Raw genomic sequence first — 20,049 nt, forward strand, 5'->3', positions numbered from 1 at the left:
AGCCTCCAGAATATTTTTATTGATTTTTTGAAAAGATGACGAAATCCAAAAAAGAGAGTGAGTGAGTGCGAGCGCCCGGAGTAGTGAGCGGCCCACGGGGCCCGCGGGGCCGGCGCTGTTGCGCCCTCGGCTTCGGGGTCCTTAACCCCCCTCTCCTTTGAGATTTTAAGCTCCCGGGGAGGACCCCCGCGCGGATGGCCATGTAGATTGCCCCCAATTTCCTTGTCTTCATTCTTATCGCTTATTCTACTCCCCTCCCCTCCCCCCAAATTCAATATTTTTGTCATTTCCCTAGATTGTGCGATTTCCCTTTCTTCCTCCTTTCCTGATATTATGGTCTCCCCCCACCCCGACCCCTTCCCACTCGTGTCGTAGGTCTGTGAGGAGCAGAAGTGCGAAGAGGAGGTCTTTCCTCTCGCCATCAATTACCTGGACCGCTTCTTGGCCGGAGTCCCAACTCCGAAGACCCATCTGCAGCTGCTGGGGGCCGTGTGCATGTTCCTGGCGTCCAAGCTCAAAGAGACCATCCCGCTGACCGCTGAGAAGTTGTGCATTTACACCGACAACTCCATCAAGCCTCAGGAGCTGCTGGTAATGACTGCCTCCTTCCTGCCTGCCTGCCTTTCTGTCTGCCCTGGCCTAATCCGCCTTGACCCACCGCTCCCAGAACAAACCCTTAGGACCCCAAATTACCCATCTGTGAAATGTCCCCCCTTCGAGGAGCTCTGCCCTTTATATTGAGACTCCTTGTGTTCCTACTGTGTGCTGGACTGTATATACAAAGTACTCAGGCTCCGCCCATGCATAAGATCCTTCACAGAGGTTTGCAGAACATGTATGTATGTATGTATGTATGTATGTGTGTGTGTGTGTGTAGCGGAGGTATAGAACACAGTGCTAATATTTTAATTAAATTCCCAATTTTCAATCACTGACTTCTGAGACAGTCATCAATCTCTCACATGATCCAGACATGTTGTGACGTGTCTCCTAAGAACTAGGAGTTCAAAGGTACGGTCTAGGGAATCTCTCAGACTCTCCAGCATAGCTGCATATAGTAGCTGTTAACTAAACACCAATTCACTGGCTTTTGAGCAGAGTCAAGGTTGGCCCTTTGTGGGCAGATTCTGAGGCGTGGATTCCCATCTCCGGTGGGGCTGGAACCTCTGTACAGACATGGGGGTCCTGTCTGGGTTCTGGTTTTCTGCCAGCAAACCTTTCTCCCAGCCAGTACCCCTTGAGTCTGCAGCGTCACGCTGAAGACGGCCATGTAGCCGCAGTGTGGCGTTGGTTGAGCGGCCCCAGAGGCCACCTTCAGTGATCTGCACACCCATCTCCCAACTCCTTGGAAGAGGGCCCCCCCCTGTTCCTCCCCTCCAACCTCCCTCCCTGCTGACCAGGCCCGCACCGAAGTCCCCAGGGCCAGGACAGGCTGCCTGAACTGAGTTCTTTGTGAGAAGCCTTCCTCCCTGAGGCTGTGCTGCCACCTAGCGGCAGACATGTGCAAGGACGGGGAGGAATCTCCGAGAATGCAGAGGGGCATGAATGACCTCACCTTTGAACAGCTGCCAGATTTCAGCTGCTTCTGGTTTGGTCGGAGAGGCCCAGAAAGGTGCTTTCTTCTGGGAGATCTGCTTCCTTTAATAATGGTACAAGTCGAGTGGTTTATACTCACATTCTCCCGTGAGAAGGAGAGCTGGAATTTCAAGCCGTCTTGGAAAGACCCTGATTGTTTAGGAGGCTATCTGTGTGTTTACCCCCAACCTCCGGAAAAAAGCGAAGGCCAACATTAAAGCCAGCAAAGACAAACAAATGGGTAGAATTAAGATCCCGTTATTATTTTTTTCCCCAAGGGAGACCAGGAAAAATTATCTTCCTTTTGCTTCACTGTTAAATCATGATGGGGGGAACTCAGATCTTTTTAGAGCACCCCAATTTTTTGGAGGGTCTGCCAAGCTAATTTATATTTCTGCAGACACATCTGCCTTTTCCTAGACTCTTTATCCCAGAAGTTGAGATCTAGAGGGGTCCTCCTGTTTTACCAACGAGGAAGCTAAGACCAGGGAAGGGGAGGGCATTGGCCGAGACCACACAGCTGGTGGGTGCCAAGTGGGTAGAATGGGGCTCCGGTGGCTGGGGGGAAGAGAGTCCGTTTCCTCCGGTGATTGTGGGAGCGAGCTGCACTGGCGGGCTGCTCTTAACCGCTCATTCTTATGATGATCGATCGATAGGCCTGTTTTCCCTCAGCACATATTTTTAAGGCCTTCTTTTTGGCTTGTTTCCCTTGAACACAATTCCCCCTGAAGTATCTCAATGAGGGGAAGAAACAAGGTTTTTTTCAGTAGGTGGGATGCTGGTGAGAGGCCCACAGACATGGGGTTGCCTTGTGCCAGCATCTGGGCTGCGTGCTTCTCTATGACCTTGAACAAACATTTTCATCCTCCCCTGAATCCCCTCCAGCCACAAAACGGGGTGGCCAGTGACCCTCCGGTCCTTCAGTCATGGTAACAAAAACTTGCGAAAACCTGTATGTAGAAGGGTGCGCTGTGTCTGGGTGTCATTTCCTGAGGTCTTCTGCATTGTGTGTGCAGTGGGAAGTCTTAGCAGCAGAGAGGAAAATGGCACTTTTTGGCACCAACGGCAGGCAAGGTAATTGGTTGCCAAGGATTTGGGCCAAGAAACCTAAATTTGAGCTTCATTCTGTGTACATCTTTTTTCCAGGCGGATGAAAAAAGACTTATTAATTCAGTCACTGATATATACGATAAATTCCTACCAAAGGGCCACCATGACCTTGGTGGTATTTTACTGTGGATTCAGCCTTCTGGGTGGGCGGGCGACAGCATCCTCTGGAAGTCAGGGTTGGGTGGGGAAGGGGGGCGTGTGCAGCTGGAGAGGCTGAAGAAATAGCAGAAAGGACCATGGAGCCGGTGGCCACCTGGGCGCTCATTGGTTTCCGGGGAGCTTGACATTTGAAGCCTTCAGAGCCATCACCCACTTCAAAGCTTTAGGGCCACTCTGATAAATGGACCCGCCTTCCAGTCTAGCCTCGTCCTAATGAACATCTTCAAGCAACTGGTCTAGATCCCAAGCCTCCCATCCGGGACACTGGGTCAGCCTGTGTGGGTTTTATACTCTTCTCCGCCTCCCTCCCTCCCCAGGAGTGGGAGCTGGTGGTGCTGGGCAAGTTGAAATGGAACCTGGCGGCTGTCACCCCCCATGACTTCATCGAACACATCCTTCGAAAGCTGCCCCAGCCCAGCGAGAAGCTGTCGCTGATTCGCAAGCACGCTCAGACCTTCATCGCTCTGTGCGCCACTGGTAGGAACTGCCGGAGCCCCAGGGAGGCGGGGTGGCTGGGTGCTGAGGAGGGCTTTGGGGGGGCTGCAAGGGGAGGTAGACCACAGCCCTAACTTCTGAGCATTTACAGGAGGGGTCCCAAGTAGTCTCTACAGAGTCCAAGGTTTCCTTCCTGGGCGGTTTTTTCCCTCTTTTATCTCAGCTGGTATATTTTCTCTCTCTGCCAAACTCATAAATGGTTTACGAGGACAGGTGTGGTAAGGAGAAGAAAAAAAAATAGTGCCTGTTAAAATATTCTTTATGGTGTCTAAAGTGCTCTTTTGAAGATTATTATATGCTCTCTGGTCGTGTTTAAATCTTTCATCTTTGGAGGGGAAAGGATGGCTTGGAGATAAGCCCAAGAGGAAATTTGGGGGGTGGAGGCAAATACAGGTTAAGGAACCCTGTCAAGATAAATACCGCCTGCCCTGTTACGTGGGAAGGGAAGAGGCCCCAGGATTTCTCTGGCAGGGCACTGACTGCCTCTGGCTGCTCCCTCTGGCAGGGTGGGGTTGGACCTGTGGAGCAGCCGGGAGTCACTTCCGAAGCCTGGGCTCTGCTACCCTCCCTCCACGTGTTGAGGTTTTGATTGCAACCTGTAACATTGCAATGGCCTTTTCATGTTAAAAAGCGCTACACCTACCCTGTTGATCCCACAATTGATAGGTAATCTTGTTGGCCCCTGTGCCATTAACTAATACACTAAAGGCAGTGGTTTGATACAGTCTGATCACACTGAACCTTGGCCAGTTTCTACATTGCCCCCCTCTCCCTGCCCCCCAACGGTAGTGGCTGTGGGAGAAACTCTGGACCCGCAATCATCTAGGGTGGAGCGTCAGGAGTTCATATTTTCACAAGCAGAAGTGTCAGGGAAAGAACTTGTTTGGGCAGATCTTTTTCCGCCCCCTGCTCCCCCCGCCCCCCGCCGGGAGGTGGGGGAGAGGGCGGAGTTCAAGGTTGCCCGGAGTCTGCACTTGCATTGCAAAGGTGGCCTGGGGGTTGACTTCTCTCAGTGTCTTGTTACATATTATATTGGAGCCCAAGGAGATGAACACATTGTTTGCAATATCATCCATGCCCTGTTCGCAGTCAAAAGGTCGGGCTTTGCTACATATCACTGGGTGACCTCCCAGCGCGCTTAAGTTTTGTCTGAACCTTAGCTTCTTCATCTGCAAAACACACGGGACACTCCTACAACCCTTTCAGGGTGGTTAGGAAAACGGACATCAGAAGAGATGATGGGTGAGGAGGCCCTTTGTCAACCAGGCAAGGTGTAGGTGATGGGCCCTAGTACTAACTGTGAACGTGACTCCGATGCTGACTCTTCCAGCTAAGGCGGATACAGTGACTTTCACGCTGACCCTGCTGCGCCGTCTGAGTCCAGCAGGACGCCACGCTCGGCCTTCGCTGGCTCAGATGCAGGGTCCAGCCCCCCCACCCCCCACCATGGATCCCAGGGCAAGCTTCCCCTCCCCGGGCTTCCCAGATGCAGTCTGTGCCCTTCCTGCGGCCCTGGGGGCCACTCTTAGCTGTTGATCCCTGCTGCCTTGCAGGCTGTGGCCATTCTTAGCTGCTTCCCTTTCTGCTGTCTGGCCTGGGCCCTCGAGGTCAGCCCCTCATTGACTTGTCACTTTGTCTCCCAGGCCCCGCCTGTGCCCCCTTCTCCATGGTCATTATTCACTGGGGGAGGGGGTCAGCCAGTCCTTTTCTCTCTCGGACAGCTGACCCCTGACCCTGCGCTCCCGCATTGCCCAGCTGTTGATGGCCGGAGCTCTGATTTGACCTTGTCTCTTAACTGATGTACCTTTGGGGGTCCGTCTGCCCACTCCTCGATGATCTCCAACTTGGATAGGAGGGTGGGTGGAGTCACCCAGGCCTAGAGCAGGTCCCCACATTCTCTAAAGGCCCATTCTCTAAAATTGGGGATCCCATCCCCCACCCTGGGCCTTCTTGGCCAGATCCTTGGGGCAGCTGCCAAGTTTGGGGCCAGAGTAGGGAGCCTGGGATTCAGGGACTGAGGACAGAGGTCTGAGGGGAGGCGGAGGAAGTTGGGAAGACTGCCTTGCTAGTGTGGGGCAGGGGGTGGGGAAGGATAGGAGAAAAGAGACTTCTAGCCAGGTGCTCAGTAAGCCCCAAGTGTGGTCTGCTCAGAGCACAGGTCTCCTGTGTCTCCTAAAGGAAGGAGCCTATCTCCGGAGGCTTTTCTTTCCCCCATTTGCCCTTGAATGTGTCTGCAAGGCTATGTCACATGGCATCCTGCTGGCTGGGGCTTTAAGGCCATCGACCTGATGGATCGAGAGCCCGGGGGCTGCTTTTCTTAGCTGCTTTTCATCTCAGTTAGATGAGATGCCACACTTTGGGTGTGTGTCTGGGACAGGTAGCAGGTGGGAAGTCCCAGGAGCTCGGGTCCTGTTTCCCCACTCCCACCCCACATGGATCCCGCCTGTTCTGTCTCTGAGCTCTGGCAGCCAGGGGTGCGGTAGCGACCCTGGGGCGCTGCGGCCAGTCGAGGGGGGAAGCTGCTTGTGAAAGAGCTGGCCTTGGTCCCGCTGTCTGCAGAGAGTGCCTGTGTGTGAAAGGGGAAGAGGCTGGAGGCCGGACGAGTAGGGGGTCGGTCTTCTTCCTGGGGCTCGAGGCATAACATGATGAGACAGAGAGGTGTCCCCTTACCTCCCCTGCTCAACCCTGAATAGCCAGTGGGGTGGAGACTCCCTCCGGCTGGTCCTGGTTGGCAGAGGCCACGGGACGAGGGGGAGCCGTTATGGCTCCTGTGGAGCTTTAGCTGCCAGGCAGCAGGCGGGTCCTGATGGCAGACCCCCCCAGGTCTGCCAAGGGGGACGGAGACCACTGGGATGACTCAGGATCGCACGCTGGCGTGGGGAGATTCTTGACGCATGATATCATGCTCAACAGATGATTCCAGTTAGTCTAGAAGAGCCAATGGCATTGAGGTTGAACTTGGCGTTGGGGGGTGGGGAGAGGAGGTGTTTAGCCTCCCTACCCATGGCGCCCGGCCTCTCCTCTTTTTACCTAGGTGCCCCCCATCCCAAGGTGCTGCCCTCAGCTATCCTGCACATGAGTATCCCCCCCCAGACTTCCGGGCCTGGGCCCCGCTGATGGTATCACGCCCGGTGCTCCCAGCCGTCTTCTTGGCTTTGCCTCCAGGTGTTCTTGTGAAGTTCATCCCCAGGTTGCAGCCAGAGAGTGATGGCCCAGGTGGCTCCAGTGGTAAAGAATCCTGCCTGCTAGTGTAAGCAGAGGCAAGAGATGTGGGTTCGATCCCTTGGTGGGGAAGATCCCCCGGAGAAGGAAATAGAGGCAGCCCACTCCAGTATTCTTTTGTCATTCATTTTGAATTGAGTTGCTTTACAGTGTTGCGTTGGTTTCTACCCATGGACAGAGGAGCCTGGCGGGCTACGGTCGTGGGGTTGCAAAGAATCGGACACAACCACGCACACACACGCACACACACACATACAGAGTGAACACACACACAACCACATGCGCGCGCACACACACACACACAGAGTGAACACACACCCACCCACACACACACACCCCCCCCACACACACACACCCACACACAGTGATGGCCCAGAGAGAATCTACCACTTGGCGCCTGAGCCAGGAAAGGAGGTTTGCCTGGGTGGTTGGAAAGTGGAAGGAAGAATGGAAACCCGCTCTCTGTCCTCTAGGAGCCAGGGTCGCAGGGGCCAGGAGGAGTGGCCCGTTGACCCGGAGTCTCCCTTCTTCCCTAGTGGGGACAGGCAGCCTGGCAAGGCCGTCTCACCTCCCATCTTGCTGTGAGGAGCAGGCTGAGGGCCCTCCTCCCGCCACCTGCTCCCAGCCAGGCCGCTGGAGTTAAACTGGCATCGAGGCCCCCACAAGGACGGGGTGGGCTGAACCGGCTCTGGGGGCCGCCGATGACGTCATTCGGTGGCCACTGAGCACCCTCATCCTGGCCTTTTAAACCCCCACCGGACTGACGCCAGGTTGCGGAAGAGATGGAGGAGGGCGTCTCTGGTTGACACCTCAGAGAGAGGCTCTCTCGCCCCCCAGTGGTGAACAGAAGCACGGCAGTCACGCTTACCCGGTCAAGGCCTCCGCCGTCGTAGTCAAAACAACCGGGATAACGCGACCCGCCAGGGCCCTGTAATCTGTGGCTGCAAACCTGCTTAGCTCAGAACGCTTCCTCCAGTGACATCTTCCTGAGCTGATGAACGTGGAGCACTTCTCTTGCCCTTGCCTGGGTTAAGGGGCCTCCCGGAGGTCCTTGAAAGACGTGGGGAGAATCTCTGCAGGGTCCCAGAGCAAGAGCAGGGTTGGGTGGGGGTGCGGCGGGGGCAGCTGAGGATGGAACGGGTTCCCATCTCTTGGACGTCAAAGCCTAGGCTCCCTCCTCTGGGCATTTCTTCCTCTTCTGATGGGAGAGACGACCCTGAGTTCTTAGTGGGGCTGGAGGTTGGGGGGGAAGGCTCTGTTCACCTTCCGAGGAGTCCTCCAGCGCACTGGGTGCCAAGTCCAGGCGCCTGCAAACCCAGCAGCAGACGCTAGACAAAGCCGCTTAACCTCTGGAGATTTCACCGATTCACCGGTAAAAGCCAGTGTCCTGAAACAGGTGAACTTTACCTTCTTTTTGCTAATACTCGGCCAAGTCAGCAAACTGCAGGAACGCCGTCAGGGCTGGTCGGTGGAGATGCGCCCTTTGCCTGCCTCGCCTCACCGGGAGGGCAGGGGTCAGGTTGGGGCTGCAGGTGTGTGGGCCTGCTCCTTGGCTCTGGCTGCCCCTCCTCTTGCAGGAATGAGCACGGTCCATCCAGCTTCCCTTTGATTGCCTGTATACTTATGTCGTCTTTCTGTCTCCCCTACCCCCACGTCCCCATGGGACCTCAGCTTCTCCTGTCCCTGATGGAGCAGCAGGAGGTGGTGGGGACTTCATGAGGCTGTGTTCCTGTCTCACACACATAGGATCGGGAAGGAGCCTCCAGGCCCAGAGCAGATCCCTCATTCTCTCTGGGCTCCCCATGCACCTTCCCCTGAATCACTGCAGATGCTGAACAGAATCTCTTGACAGTCAGAACTGCCCACTCCAGGGCCTTCCCTGGCGGTCCAGTGGCTAAGATTAAGTGTTTCCACAATGCAAGGGGTTAACAGGTTCGAGCCCTGGTAGGGGAACTAAGATCCCACAAACCATGAGGTGTGGCCAAAAAAGTACTGCCCGCCCCCATCCCGCAGCAAGTCCCAGTGTTAGGAATAGTGGGGGGTGATGGTGGTGGCGGTTGATGTGAACTGTTTACTGTGAGCAGGGCAACTGCTCTCTTGGTTGAATCCTCAGAACTACCCTGGGAGGTGGGTATAATTGTTACCCTCATTTGCAGGTGAGAAAACAGAGGCTCAGAGAGGGTCGGGTGACTGGCCCGGGAGACCTTCAAGCAGGTGGTGGGCAGTGGGCTACCAGCCTCCATGGCCTCCATCTTCCAGTGCTTCGAGCTGCGTGGCCCAAACCCTTCCCAGCAACTAGGGGAGGCCTGCGTGGCTCCACGTGGATGCTCCTATCCATGTGGAGGCATCTCCCTTCTTAGAGATGTATCTTTAGAATGAACCACCCTGTGCTGTATTTTTATGTCCTATATTTGGGGGGCAGGGGACCATCCATGGTGCCTGGAGCGCGGGGGAACATGATCTGAATGGGTCCCTGCTCAGCTAACTACCTCTCACTCTGCTGAGGGTCGGGTTGCCCAGGAAGTGACACACACCTTATGTTTCTAGGTAGAGAGCTGAGGGTGGAGGGAGACGCTCACCCCTAATCGTGCCTTCAGCACCAGAATACAACGTGTCAGCATTTCTGAGCAAGCGACTTAGAGATTCAGGGGAGATTGTTACGTGATATTTAATTTTTGCTAAAATAAGTTTTCCCCACCCAGTGGTGGGGAAGTTTACATGTATCTTTGTATCTTCTAGTTCCCCTATATTCATGTACGTTTATGCCTATTTATATATTTATGGGTGGTTGCAATCTTGATCATAGCACACAGTCATATAGTTTTTTTTTTGCCCCCCTCCTCACCCAGGTAGGTATTGTGACTATTTCTTCATCCAGTTCCATAGCTGAAAGTTTAAGGTTTCCAGAAATGGCTGAATGGGCTGGGTGGAACTTTCCACGGTTGAATGTGGAGATTAGCGAACAGTAGCTAGGACAAAGACGAGACCAGGTGTTTTATTGGGTATTTTCCTCTCTGCCATTTCCCCTATCAGCAGAGAGGGGAGTGTCTCTGGGTGTAGTCTTGGGGCAGCCCCCGAGGCCATGCAGAACTGCCCGATGGAGAGACTTGTCTTGTGACTTCGCTGCCTGGTGGAAGCCAGGGTGTCTGCTTTGTGGTGACCTAGACGGGTGGGATGCGAGTGGATGGGAGGGAGGCTCTCCATATATACATGGAGAGGGGATCCATGTATGTATACAGCTGATTTGCTACATTGTACAGCAGAAACTTAGAATGTAACTGCTTTACAGTGTTAATTTTTTTTTTTTTAATAAAAGTCAGTTAGACCTGGAGGGGCCCCTGGGAGATGAGCCAGCCTACTGCCTTTCAGCTTTTTGACCTAAACCATAAGGGAAGAAATACATTTTATAACACCACTTGGGATGCCTCATCAGTGTACCTCAAATCGATACAAGAGTTTCTGCAGACAGTGTTGACTCTCCACCACACGCCCTCCTTCCTGATACTTTTATTTTGTTCAGCACAACGGCAACAACAGAACATGCAGGTCACGACCCACAAGTGAACTTAGTGATGGGTACTGAGTTGCAAGGGAAGTTAGAAAAACTAACTTCAGGTCTGGAGGGAGGGCATGACTGGTCCAGGACCCCCAGGGGGCTGAACCTGGCTTTGCAGCACTCATGTCGCCTCCACTGGATTAACCCAGAGGAGAGTGGCCAGCTGCTCAGAATCCTGTGGCTCAGCGGAGCCTGCCTGGCTTCCCTTGCTTCATAGGTGCAGCCGTCAGGGGTCAGGGGATGGTGGGGCGGGGCAGGGGGGACCATGTCTCTCAGCATTTTCCCCCCAAACAAGGGAGGTACAGTCCTCTGGGCACCCCCTGGACCTTCCACCCGCACCCGCTGGCTTCTAGAAGTTGGTCAATTTGCTAGAAGTAGGGTTGGGTGTGCAGGCAGTGGGATGCAGAGATAGGCAGTGTGTGGACTGTGCTTCTAGGCTGAGGCTTGGGCACTGGGGGAGGGGGAGGGGGCCAGGAGGCGGGGTCTCTTCCTGCCCCACCTTTCCCTGCCAGCTGCTCCCACCCCAAGCCCCTGTGGGCCCAGGGCCACAGGCTGGCTGCCGCCTCTGCAATTGTGAATGTCTGGTGGAGTGGGGGGAGCTAACAAGGTTTTTGGGCAGAGAAACACTGCCGTGACCCCATGTGAAGAGACCTACAGCAGAGAAGAGGGAGGGAGGCTGGCTTTGTCACCATCCAGGGGACAGAGGAGGGCCCGCACAAGTCACCGCGCAGCAGGCTTTGGGTGGAATGTTGTAGTGTACATCCCTCAAGAGGTGGAGACGGTGCCTGGACTAAGACAAGAAGGCCAAGGAGAAAGACAGCCAGCCAGTCCTGCCGCGTTTATGGAGTTCGGCCAGGAGGGGTGGGGAGCTTGTGTCTCGTTGAGCCACCCAGCACGGTTTCTAAGGACGCCCCTCACTCGATGTAGACCTTGGAGTCAGCGATAAAAGTGCCTCCATGGAAAATGTTGATATGCTAGCAAGAGGGAGAAGCCATAGGTTAAACTGTTTCTGTGGGCTCAACCCAATGCTCAGGTTGGGGTTTTTTGTTTTTGGTGTTTTTTTTTTAAATATTTATTTAGCTGCACTTGGTATTCATTGTGGCATGTGAACTCTTAGTTGCGGTAAGGTGCAGTCTAGTTCCCCGACCAGGGATCGAACCCATGCCCCCAGCATTGGGAGTGCAGAGTCTTAGCCACTGGACCACCAGGAAAGTCCCCTGTGCTGGGATTTGAATTGGGACGCATGTCCTCCCTCCGCAGCAGCCCCCTCCCCAACCTTCCACATTTTGCGTGATGAATCACATGGGTTCTAACGCCTCCGTGGGACCAGGTGGCACTTCTGCTGTCCGTCTTCCGAGCAGAGAAGCACCTGTCTCCACCCCATCGTGACCTTCCTGCCTCTCGTCCCCACAGACTTCAAGTTCGCCATGTACCCGCCATCGATGATTGCAACTGGAAGCGTGGGGGCCGCGATCTGTGGGCTTCAGCAGGATGAGGACGTGAGCTCGCTCACCGGAGACGCCCTGGTGGATCTCCTGGCAAAGATCACCAACACCGACGTGGTAGGTGGCCCCTGTCCCTCCTCCTGGCCGAGACCAGGCGTCTCGTCCGTCCGCTTGGGGAAAGAGACAGTTGGTGGGATTGGTGATGTGTCAAAGGTTCTTTGTGGCAGCTGGCTTCTCTTTGCCGAGACCACGGCCTCCGACGTCGTACAGAATTCAGCAGGTAAGGCCGCCTCTTCAGGTTTCAGCAGCCCGTGTGCCCTCACGATAGAGGGGAGAACTTAGCAGGCAGATCCGAGGCGGGAGGGAGGCCGCTGACTGCTTTCCTGTATGGCCCGGGCTTCCCCGCGGGTCTGATTTGTTGCTTGTTTCCATTTATGTACAATCCCCAGCCTGCCTCTCCTCCAGCGTGGAGCCTTCTCGCCTGCTCACACACGCTGAGGCTGGCAGGCAGGGCCGGAGCGGGGGGCCCCCCTGCACCACAGGGCGTGGGAGAGGAGGGCCCCCCCACTCCCGTGAGGAGGTGTCTGCCTCCACTGACCTCTCAAGCCCTCGCGCCTGCCTCTCATTTCCCTTTAGTTCATTGTGATGATGGATTAAAAAGCACTTTAAAAAGAGTTAAGTGCCATGCAAACGCAAGGAACTATTATTAGCTATAGATTTTTCCATTCTGGGTGCCCCGTGGACAGTTCAGAGGCTGTAACTCTGGATGCCAGAATTTGAAGCTCTTTAGAAGAAAGAGAGGTTTGGGGGAGAAGCCAGGGTCCAGAGAGGCTCTGATTCAGCTGGTTGGAAATGACAGTCCTTAGAAGGTCCAGGCCAGGGCGAGTCTACGAGGTCAGAGAGGTGGAGAGGCCAGGGTCACCGGCCAGGGACTGGAACCCAGAGGCTCTGACGCCCGGGCCTGGGAACCCTGCATTCCTGCCTGGCTGCAGCTCCTGGGATCTTTTTGTTTGAAAAAGGCCTTTGGCTTAAAGCAACCCGGGAGAGGGGTGTCAGCTCCGAGGCCCTCTCGAGTTACCATGGAGAAGCTCAAGAATGCAAGGGACTTCGTGATGACCCCCTCTGGATGGTCAGGGGGATTCTGAGTGCCCTGCTGGGGTAATATATTGAGTTACAAGGGAGAATGTGGTTTACCAGTCTGAGGCCGGTGCCTCCTCTGGCAATGCTGGGCAGAAGGGGTAAATGTCAGCTCGGCAAAGGCTGAAGTTCTCTTGCTTTCCCCCCCACCCTCTCTGCAGATTTTGCCCCAATCTTTATTACCATCTCACAGAAATGGCACAGAGAGGGGTTCTCCTGGACTTGCTTTTCAGATGCTGCCTCCAAACAGGGTTTTTTTTTTTTTTTAATTTTGTTTATTTTTTAATTGAAGGATAGTTGTTTTACAGAACTGTGGTTTCTGCCAAAGTGGGTGAAAGAATCCACCTGCAATGCAGGAGATGCGGGTTCGGTCCCTGGGTCAGGAAAATCCCCTGGAGGAGAAAATGGCAAACAAGCTTTTGAAGCATGGTTTCCCAGGTGTAGATCGAAAAGACCCTCCCAGGCAGAATGCGTTTCAAATCCTCTAGAGGAAAATCTTGGACAGAATTTATTAGGGTTTATAGAAATGATATGCTTCCTTCCTTTTCTGAACCTCTCCTCTTAAGGCTGCCTTGCTGAAAGGATTCCTAACCAGCATCAGACCAGCCCCTCCTCGACCCCCAGAGACAAAACATGTCAGTGACAAGAGTTTTGACCCCCGCTTCAGGCATTGTAACCTCCTTCGGATATTTACAGACACGTCCTCACGGTCTGATGGCCCCACGGGGTCTCCAACCTTCTCCACATCTGTCACCCCTTAGTGGCTTCAGATGGACAGAGGTTGTTCCCAGGGTACCACCGGAGCTCGTGGGCTGTGGCTGGCTTTTCATGCCCGCGAACCAGTCTCTCACTTCATGCTGGAGACACTGCTGGCCTCTTTCAGACACTATTTTGCTGGGCCATTCAGACTAGGTCAATTGAGTACAGCCCTAGCTTAAAGGGTCCTTCTAAAAATTGCAGCTGTTGATGGAGATGGCACACACACATGCTTCAATCTCACCGGTGGGTCTGGGGGTGTAACATTTTGATGTGAAATCCTGAGCACTCGTGGACCAAGTTTTCAGAGAACAGATGGAGACCTCAGGCATTTCCAGCTTCCCCTCGGATCCGCAGGTCTGGCTCCCGCAGTCCCAGGGCGTGTCTGTCCTCTGTGCCTCAGCTGTTGTGTGTGTGTGTCCTTGGGCACCGAGTCCTCTCTCCCATCAGTCTGGACTCTCTGGAGGGCTCTTGTTTAAAACAATATTTAATGGAGAATTATTTGACTTAATTTCAGTATTAAGTGTTCAAATGTTAGTTGCTCAGTCGCGTTCCACTCTTGGCGACCCCGTGGACTGTAGCCCACCAGGCTCCTCTGTCCACGGAATTCTCCAGGCAAGAATACTAAGGTGGGTTGCCATTTCCCTCTCTAGGGAATTTCAATGTACAGTCGTTAAAAGGAATAGAAACAGCAGGGCGAAGTAACAGCAAATGCATCCTCTAATTGGGCTGATACCCACATCCAGACTCTTTGAACAGCACTGGGAAGTCCCGAACGACTGCAGTCTGGAGCCCCAGTTGGGAAAAGGTCCCAGGTGGTGCCTGCACTCTACGGGTGAGACTTCAGATTGCAGCTTTCAGGGCTCCCGCTCACGATCCCAGGTTGCACACTGAGATCATCAGCTCTGGGTTTTAACTTTTTTTTTTTTACAATGCTGTTTGTTTCGTCTTGTGAGTCATAGTCTGGAGAGCGCTGGGGGCAGGCTGTCACCTTGTGAGCAAGGCAACACGAATGAGCAAGGCACAGACCCGAGGCAAGTGTGGGAGAAGCCCGGGGGTGGGTGACACGTGGAAAATAAAAGATGAGCTTCCCGTCTTCAAGGAACTCAGCGAGTGTGTGGAGAATCAACAGTAAAACACCTAAACTCCCAGCAGATGAAGAGCAAATGAATGGACGCTAAGCCAGTGTGAGGAACTAGAGGCGTAGTAGGAAATCAGCCCGCGGGCAGGACTCTCCGGGCCTAATGTGAAACTCAGGGAAAAGCATCAAGTTTCATCACTTGATGATAGAAAATGTCCTTGGGACGGAGAAAGTGGTCTGTACATGCCATGGTCTATTGTTCACCCTTAAAAAGAAATGAAATTCCGACGTATGCTACAATGTGGGTGTGCCTTGGACATGTTAAGCGAAACAAGCCAGATACCAAAAGACCAAATATGATTCCACTTACCTAGAGTAGTTGAATCCATAAGGACAGAAAGTGGGATAGAGGTTCCCAGGGACCAGAGGATGGGGGAAGGGGGAGAGTGGTTGTTGATGTAAAGATCTGGAGAGGGTGATGGTCACACAACACAGCGAAGGAATTTAAAGCTAACACACTGCATTTAAGAGTTGAAGATGGTCAGTGTCAGGTGGTGTATATGGGGTTAGCCAGAAAAGGTCATTCAGGTTTTCTGTAAGAGCATATGGACAAACCTGAGTGAAATTTTTGGCCAACCCAATGTTTTGCCTTCACAAAAAGTTGTGGCTGTAGATGTAGACCCTCGGACCACACTGAAGGGCCCAGGGATTTGCATTGAGTCCTCCGGGGGGGAAGCCAGGCGCTCCGACCACCATGTGCCCCACGGGCCTTGATGCTCAGACAGCTAGGAAATCGGGGTGCATTGGCCTCTGACTCCAGAGTCCCCGCAGCTGTGTGTCAGCCTTGTGCACCCGGAGATCCTGGACCAGCTGATGGTGTCCTCTCTCCGTGGGTTGTCACCGATCCGGCTGCGGAAAGAGGGTCCCCAGGACAGCCAGACCCACCTCTCTGGCTCCTTGGCCGGCGGCAGTGAGCTTTGATAGGAGGGACGCACGCGGCCGTAGAAAGCCGTGTTCTGTTGCTCACTCTGGTTGCCAAAATAAACCGGAACGCTTCATGCCAAAGAGAAAGCTGAGTGAGAAGGCTGACAGTTTTACAGGGAATAAAAGTCTCAGAGGGTGGTGTATTTTAAGTAGTCTTTCCTTCCACTCATGAGGGTTGCTAAAAACAGACACCAGCCAGAGAGGCCGTGCTGGCTTTGGGGGACCGTCCACCGGGGCTTCCGTTGCCAGGGGTCCGCTTGCGAAGGGAGAACCGACTGGGCCACTTCCCCGGCAGAATCGGGGTTCCTCTTCCGTCCCCTCGGCATCCTGCTCCGCTTGGCGCCTGCCTTTATCTCCTTGTTCACTTGTCTATAGACTCTTGAACGAGACCCAACTTTGACTCAGTCCTTTCTCTCCGTATCCCCTGGCAGAGTCATCGGGAATGATGCTGGGGTGAGGGGAGGAAGGGAAAGGGGACAAAGAGCTGGCAGGTGGATGTCAAGTGTGTTTCCCCTGCTCTGGTCTCCCCAGGTCTCTTGGAAAGTGAAAGAGGACTTAGCATGTCAGGGTCCCTCGAGTTTTACCTGGCTTTCTCTTAGAGCGAGTCACTTCACTGTCACATGACACCAGTTTCCTAAATCCCTAATGAGCGAGTAGAATGGGGCTCACAGGCCTTGAAAATGTGAAGTTATCGGAAGATAGTTAACAGAACAGGTATAGACTCAAGTCATCCTGTCATTGTACATACCCTGTTCTACCTAGATGATGCCAAAAGTCCGTTGCATTCTTTTTTTAAGATTTTCTTTTTTAATGTGGACCAGTTTTAAAGTCTTTATTGAGTTTGTCACAACATTGCTTCTGTTTTATGTTTCGCTTTTTTGGCTGTGAGGCATGTGGGATCTTAGTTCCTGGACTAGGGATCAAACCCGGGTCCCCTGAATTGGAAGGCAAAGTGTCAATCAATTGAGACTCAAAGTCTCAATCTCAAAGTCCTGGTTCCACTGGACCACCAGGGAAGCCCCTCTGTCTCAGTCTTAAGTAGCTCCCAGAGAAGTTCCAGGACATCCGTCCCCTAGGGTTATCCTGGCATATTAGAATCCTATTGTCAGTGAACTATTACAAAACAACCTGCAGTGCCAGGGGAGATGCGATTAAGACTGGGCTTCCCAGGAGCCTCCGTGCTAAAGAATCCCATTGCCAGTGCAGTCGACACAGATGTGGGTTTGATCCCTGGGTCAGGAAGATTCTCCTGGAGGAGGAAATGCCTGCCCACTCCAGTATTCTTGCCTGGAAAATTCCATGGACAGAGGGGCCTGGCGGGCTACAGTCCGTGGGGTCGCACAGAGTTGGACGCAACTGACGTCATCTTGGTCCCTGGAGCCTTCTCGAGCACACCTTCTCCCGGAGACTTCTGTGTTCCCGAGACTTGCCTTACGTGGACAGGACTGGGTCTGTGTGGTCAGGGGCCTCCCGAAGAGTGGCTGGAGGAAGGGAAGCCGGGGGCGGGGCGGCAGAGGAAGCAGAGTTGGAGCTGACGCTTCCCGCGCGCCTGCCTGATTTTCACTGCGGGCCTCATTTGGTATTCAAGGAAATAAGCCCAACAGGCTGCGAAGAAAGGAAGAATGAGATAGTTTCCTAAGTTGTCTGTGCCTGAGTTGGCCGCGGGTCTGGGGCTCATTCAGCCCTTTGTCCCCCTGTTGAGTGCAGTGCGTGTGTGGTGACAATGCCCTGATGCAGCGACGCTGGGGGCCGATGGTAACAGTTCCGCAGCCCATTCACCGAGGCCGAGGAGGGTGCAGGGCGCGGGGCTGGAGCCAGCAAGCGGAGGAAGTCGGGGCCCGGGGGACGGAGCCCGGCATCACAAACGCGGCTGTCAGGGCTGCGGGGGGAGGGGGCCCAGCCTCGTGGGGCTGGAGGCCTGCCCGACCCCCAGCGCTGGGGAGTGCCACCTGTCCAGGCTGACAGACGAGCATTATGGCCCTCCTTCTAATCAGCTTAATTTGGGGCATCTCGACACAATGGCTGGTGCTTTTGGAGGCTGCTGAGGAGCAGAGGGCCCCGGGGCGTCTTTTCATCTGAGGCGCTGTCCTGGGGGTTTTCCAGGCCGCTCTTGGGCTGTGTCTGCCTTTCCTGGAGATTCTCTGGTCTGTCTTTCCTTGGAACCTGGAAGGAGCAGAGAGGTGCAGTGGGAAGAGAGTTCTGGAATAGGAAGCTTGCCCTCTGAAGGCCGGGTTTAACTTCTGACTACATGTGACTGGGGGACGAGCCAGCTCCAGTTCGGTTCTCTAAGCTGGGAAGTGAGGGCTGCTAGCTGTTACAGTGCCCCCGGAGCCCCTAGTCCTCAGATTCTGTAAGGATCTATGTGCATCACCCCCAAGAACCCGGCCCAGGAAAACACTGCCCTCACTCTTTGCAGCTTTGCCTCTTGTTCCCTTCAGGCTCCGCAGCTTGTCCCCTGTCTATTTGTCTGTTTCCATCCATAGGCTTGGCCTCCTCCCTCTGGGTCACACCCTCCACCCTGGTCCCTGCTGGGGAGATTGAGAGCCCCTTGGGCAGGACTGGGGCTGGGGGGACTGGGTGGGGGTGCAGGTCTGCTGCAGGTAGGGGCACCAGCCCACGCTCCCTCCAGCTTCACCTGCCAGCAGCTCACAGGAAATTCACACAGTCTTAGGAAGTCCACCAAGGGGAAGGGCTCCTGCGATGCTGAAGGAAGGTGTTAAAATGCAGGGAGTGGGGAATTCCCTGGAGGTCCAGTGGTTAAGACTCTGCACTTCCACTGCGGAGAGCACAGGTTCTATCCCTGGTCTGGTAACTTAAGATCCCACATGCTGCATGGCCAAAAAAAAAACTATAGGAAAGAAATGCAGGGCATGAACTCCGTTCTCCAGGAAGAGGGAGGCTGATTTCTTAGCTTCATGCCACTGTCAGAGAACATCAGCATCCTTTATGCAAAATGAGCTCTTGCCCTCTGGTAGGTTTTCATCTAGCCAAGAGTGACAGGTCCCACAGTTGAAACTGGGATGCTGTCAGCAGTGGAACCAGAGGAGGGTCAGAGTGCTTCCTAGGAATGGGGGACACAATTGACCCCTGAGAGCCTTCGCTTCCTGCTCCATCCTCATTGCTGGGACAACTGCTGTGGTCCTTCCTTTTCTCTTGAAGTAAGACGTATCAAAGAGGAAGAGCTGGCCACTGTCAAAAATGGTTACATTGACTGGAGGAAGGAGAGTCTGTGTTTTGTGTGAAATCTTTCTTCATTTTATTCAGGAAAATGGTTTGGGGCTGCAAGTTACATAAATATGACGTTCGATGCCTGTGTTATCTCGAAGTCCCATAGAAGTGACTGCGTGGTGTACCAGCCCCGCCCTGAAGGACTTTCTCAGAACTGTTTCTTTAGGGTCTCAGGCTGCTGGGAGGGAAACCTGAATACCAGGAAGAGCAGGCACCTGGGTGACCCCCAGGGAGACTGTCCTTGGCCCCCTATCAAGCTGCTTAGCTCTCTGGAGCCCCATCCCCATGTTCAGAGGACCGCCTGTCTCAGCTGCTGGTGTGGCTAATGCAGAAATGATCGTGGCGTCCTGGGTTCATCATGTTGCTGGGTGGCAGTTGCGTTGATGCAGAAACAGAATCACGGAGGAAGGAAAGTCAATGGTTGGCGGGGGAGCTTCTTAGGGGACCAGCCAGAGCAGTTTTGACTGTTGTCAGTCTGTGCCTTGTTAACCTGATTGGAAGAGTGAACTCACTGAAAAGACCCTGATGCTGGGAAAGACTGAGGGCAGGAGGAGGAGAGGGCGACAGAGGATGAGATGGTTGGATGGCATCACTGACTCAATGGATGTGACTTTGAGCAGACTCCAGGAGATAGTGAAGGATGGGGAAGCCTGGCGTGCTGCAGTCCGTGGGGTTGCAAAGAGTCAGCCTCCCTGCTGGATGCTCCATCCCCAGTGCCTGTCCCATTGCCCCCGTCACCTGTCGTGAGCAAATGCTCACTCGTACCTCATTTCAGAGAAACCTCAGAAATTCTTTCAGATTCCAAGACTTCCTCTTTGTAACGAATGATTAGAGCTTCATCTAGACATCTCCATTGATCCTCCCTCTGTGAACGTCTCCTGAGCCTTACTTTACAAACGGGGAAACCAAGGACAGAGAAGGAGAATAACTCAGTGGTGCCCACAAGTCTGGCCGTGGGAACAGCAGATGCCACCTCCCTCTGTCCCTCTTCACTCATTCTGAGTGGTATTTCATATCTGCTCTCAGCGCTGGGTCTGCTGTCGCTCCAGATGTTAATTTTCCTAAAAAGCTATGGTTTAACAGTGTACGGTGGCTGAGAGATACAAAAGGAAAATATGGGGGCATGGAAACTTTCCTAGGAGCTCCAACTTTATTTTAGATCTTTGGAAAATAGAGATAATGCCTGTGTGCTTGGCAGACTGCAACCTCTGGGCAGTGAAAATTGCATGGTGGAGCAAACACAGGGGGAACATACATGAAACTGTGGAAAGACCCAGGCAGAGTGGAGTTCACATATTTTC

The 20,049-nt window shown here is 53.9% G+C and overlaps 1 protein-coding gene across 1 annotated transcript in view; it reads left to right on the forward strand.

The window, feature by feature from the left end:
* Nucleotides 1–20,049, forward strand: part of CCND2 (cyclin D2) — a 28,390-nt gene that overhangs the window by 1,854 nt on the left and 6,487 nt on the right. Inside the window, exons 2-4 of the mRNA XM_043441606.1 lie at nucleotides 376–591; nucleotides 3,162–3,321; nucleotides 11,531–11,679. Of these exons, the coding sequence (XP_043297541.1) occupies nucleotides 376–591; nucleotides 3,162–3,321; nucleotides 11,531–11,679 (525 nt within the window). The remainder of the gene's footprint in view (nucleotides 1–375; nucleotides 592–3,161; nucleotides 3,322–11,530; nucleotides 11,680–20,049) is intronic.

This window comes from Cervus canadensis, chromosome 21 (genome assembly GCF_019320065.1).
Source record: "Cervus canadensis isolate Bull #8, Minnesota chromosome 21, ASM1932006v1, whole genome shotgun sequence".
Classification (NCBI taxonomy): Eukaryota; Metazoa; Chordata; class Mammalia; order Artiodactyla; family Cervidae; genus Cervus; species Cervus canadensis.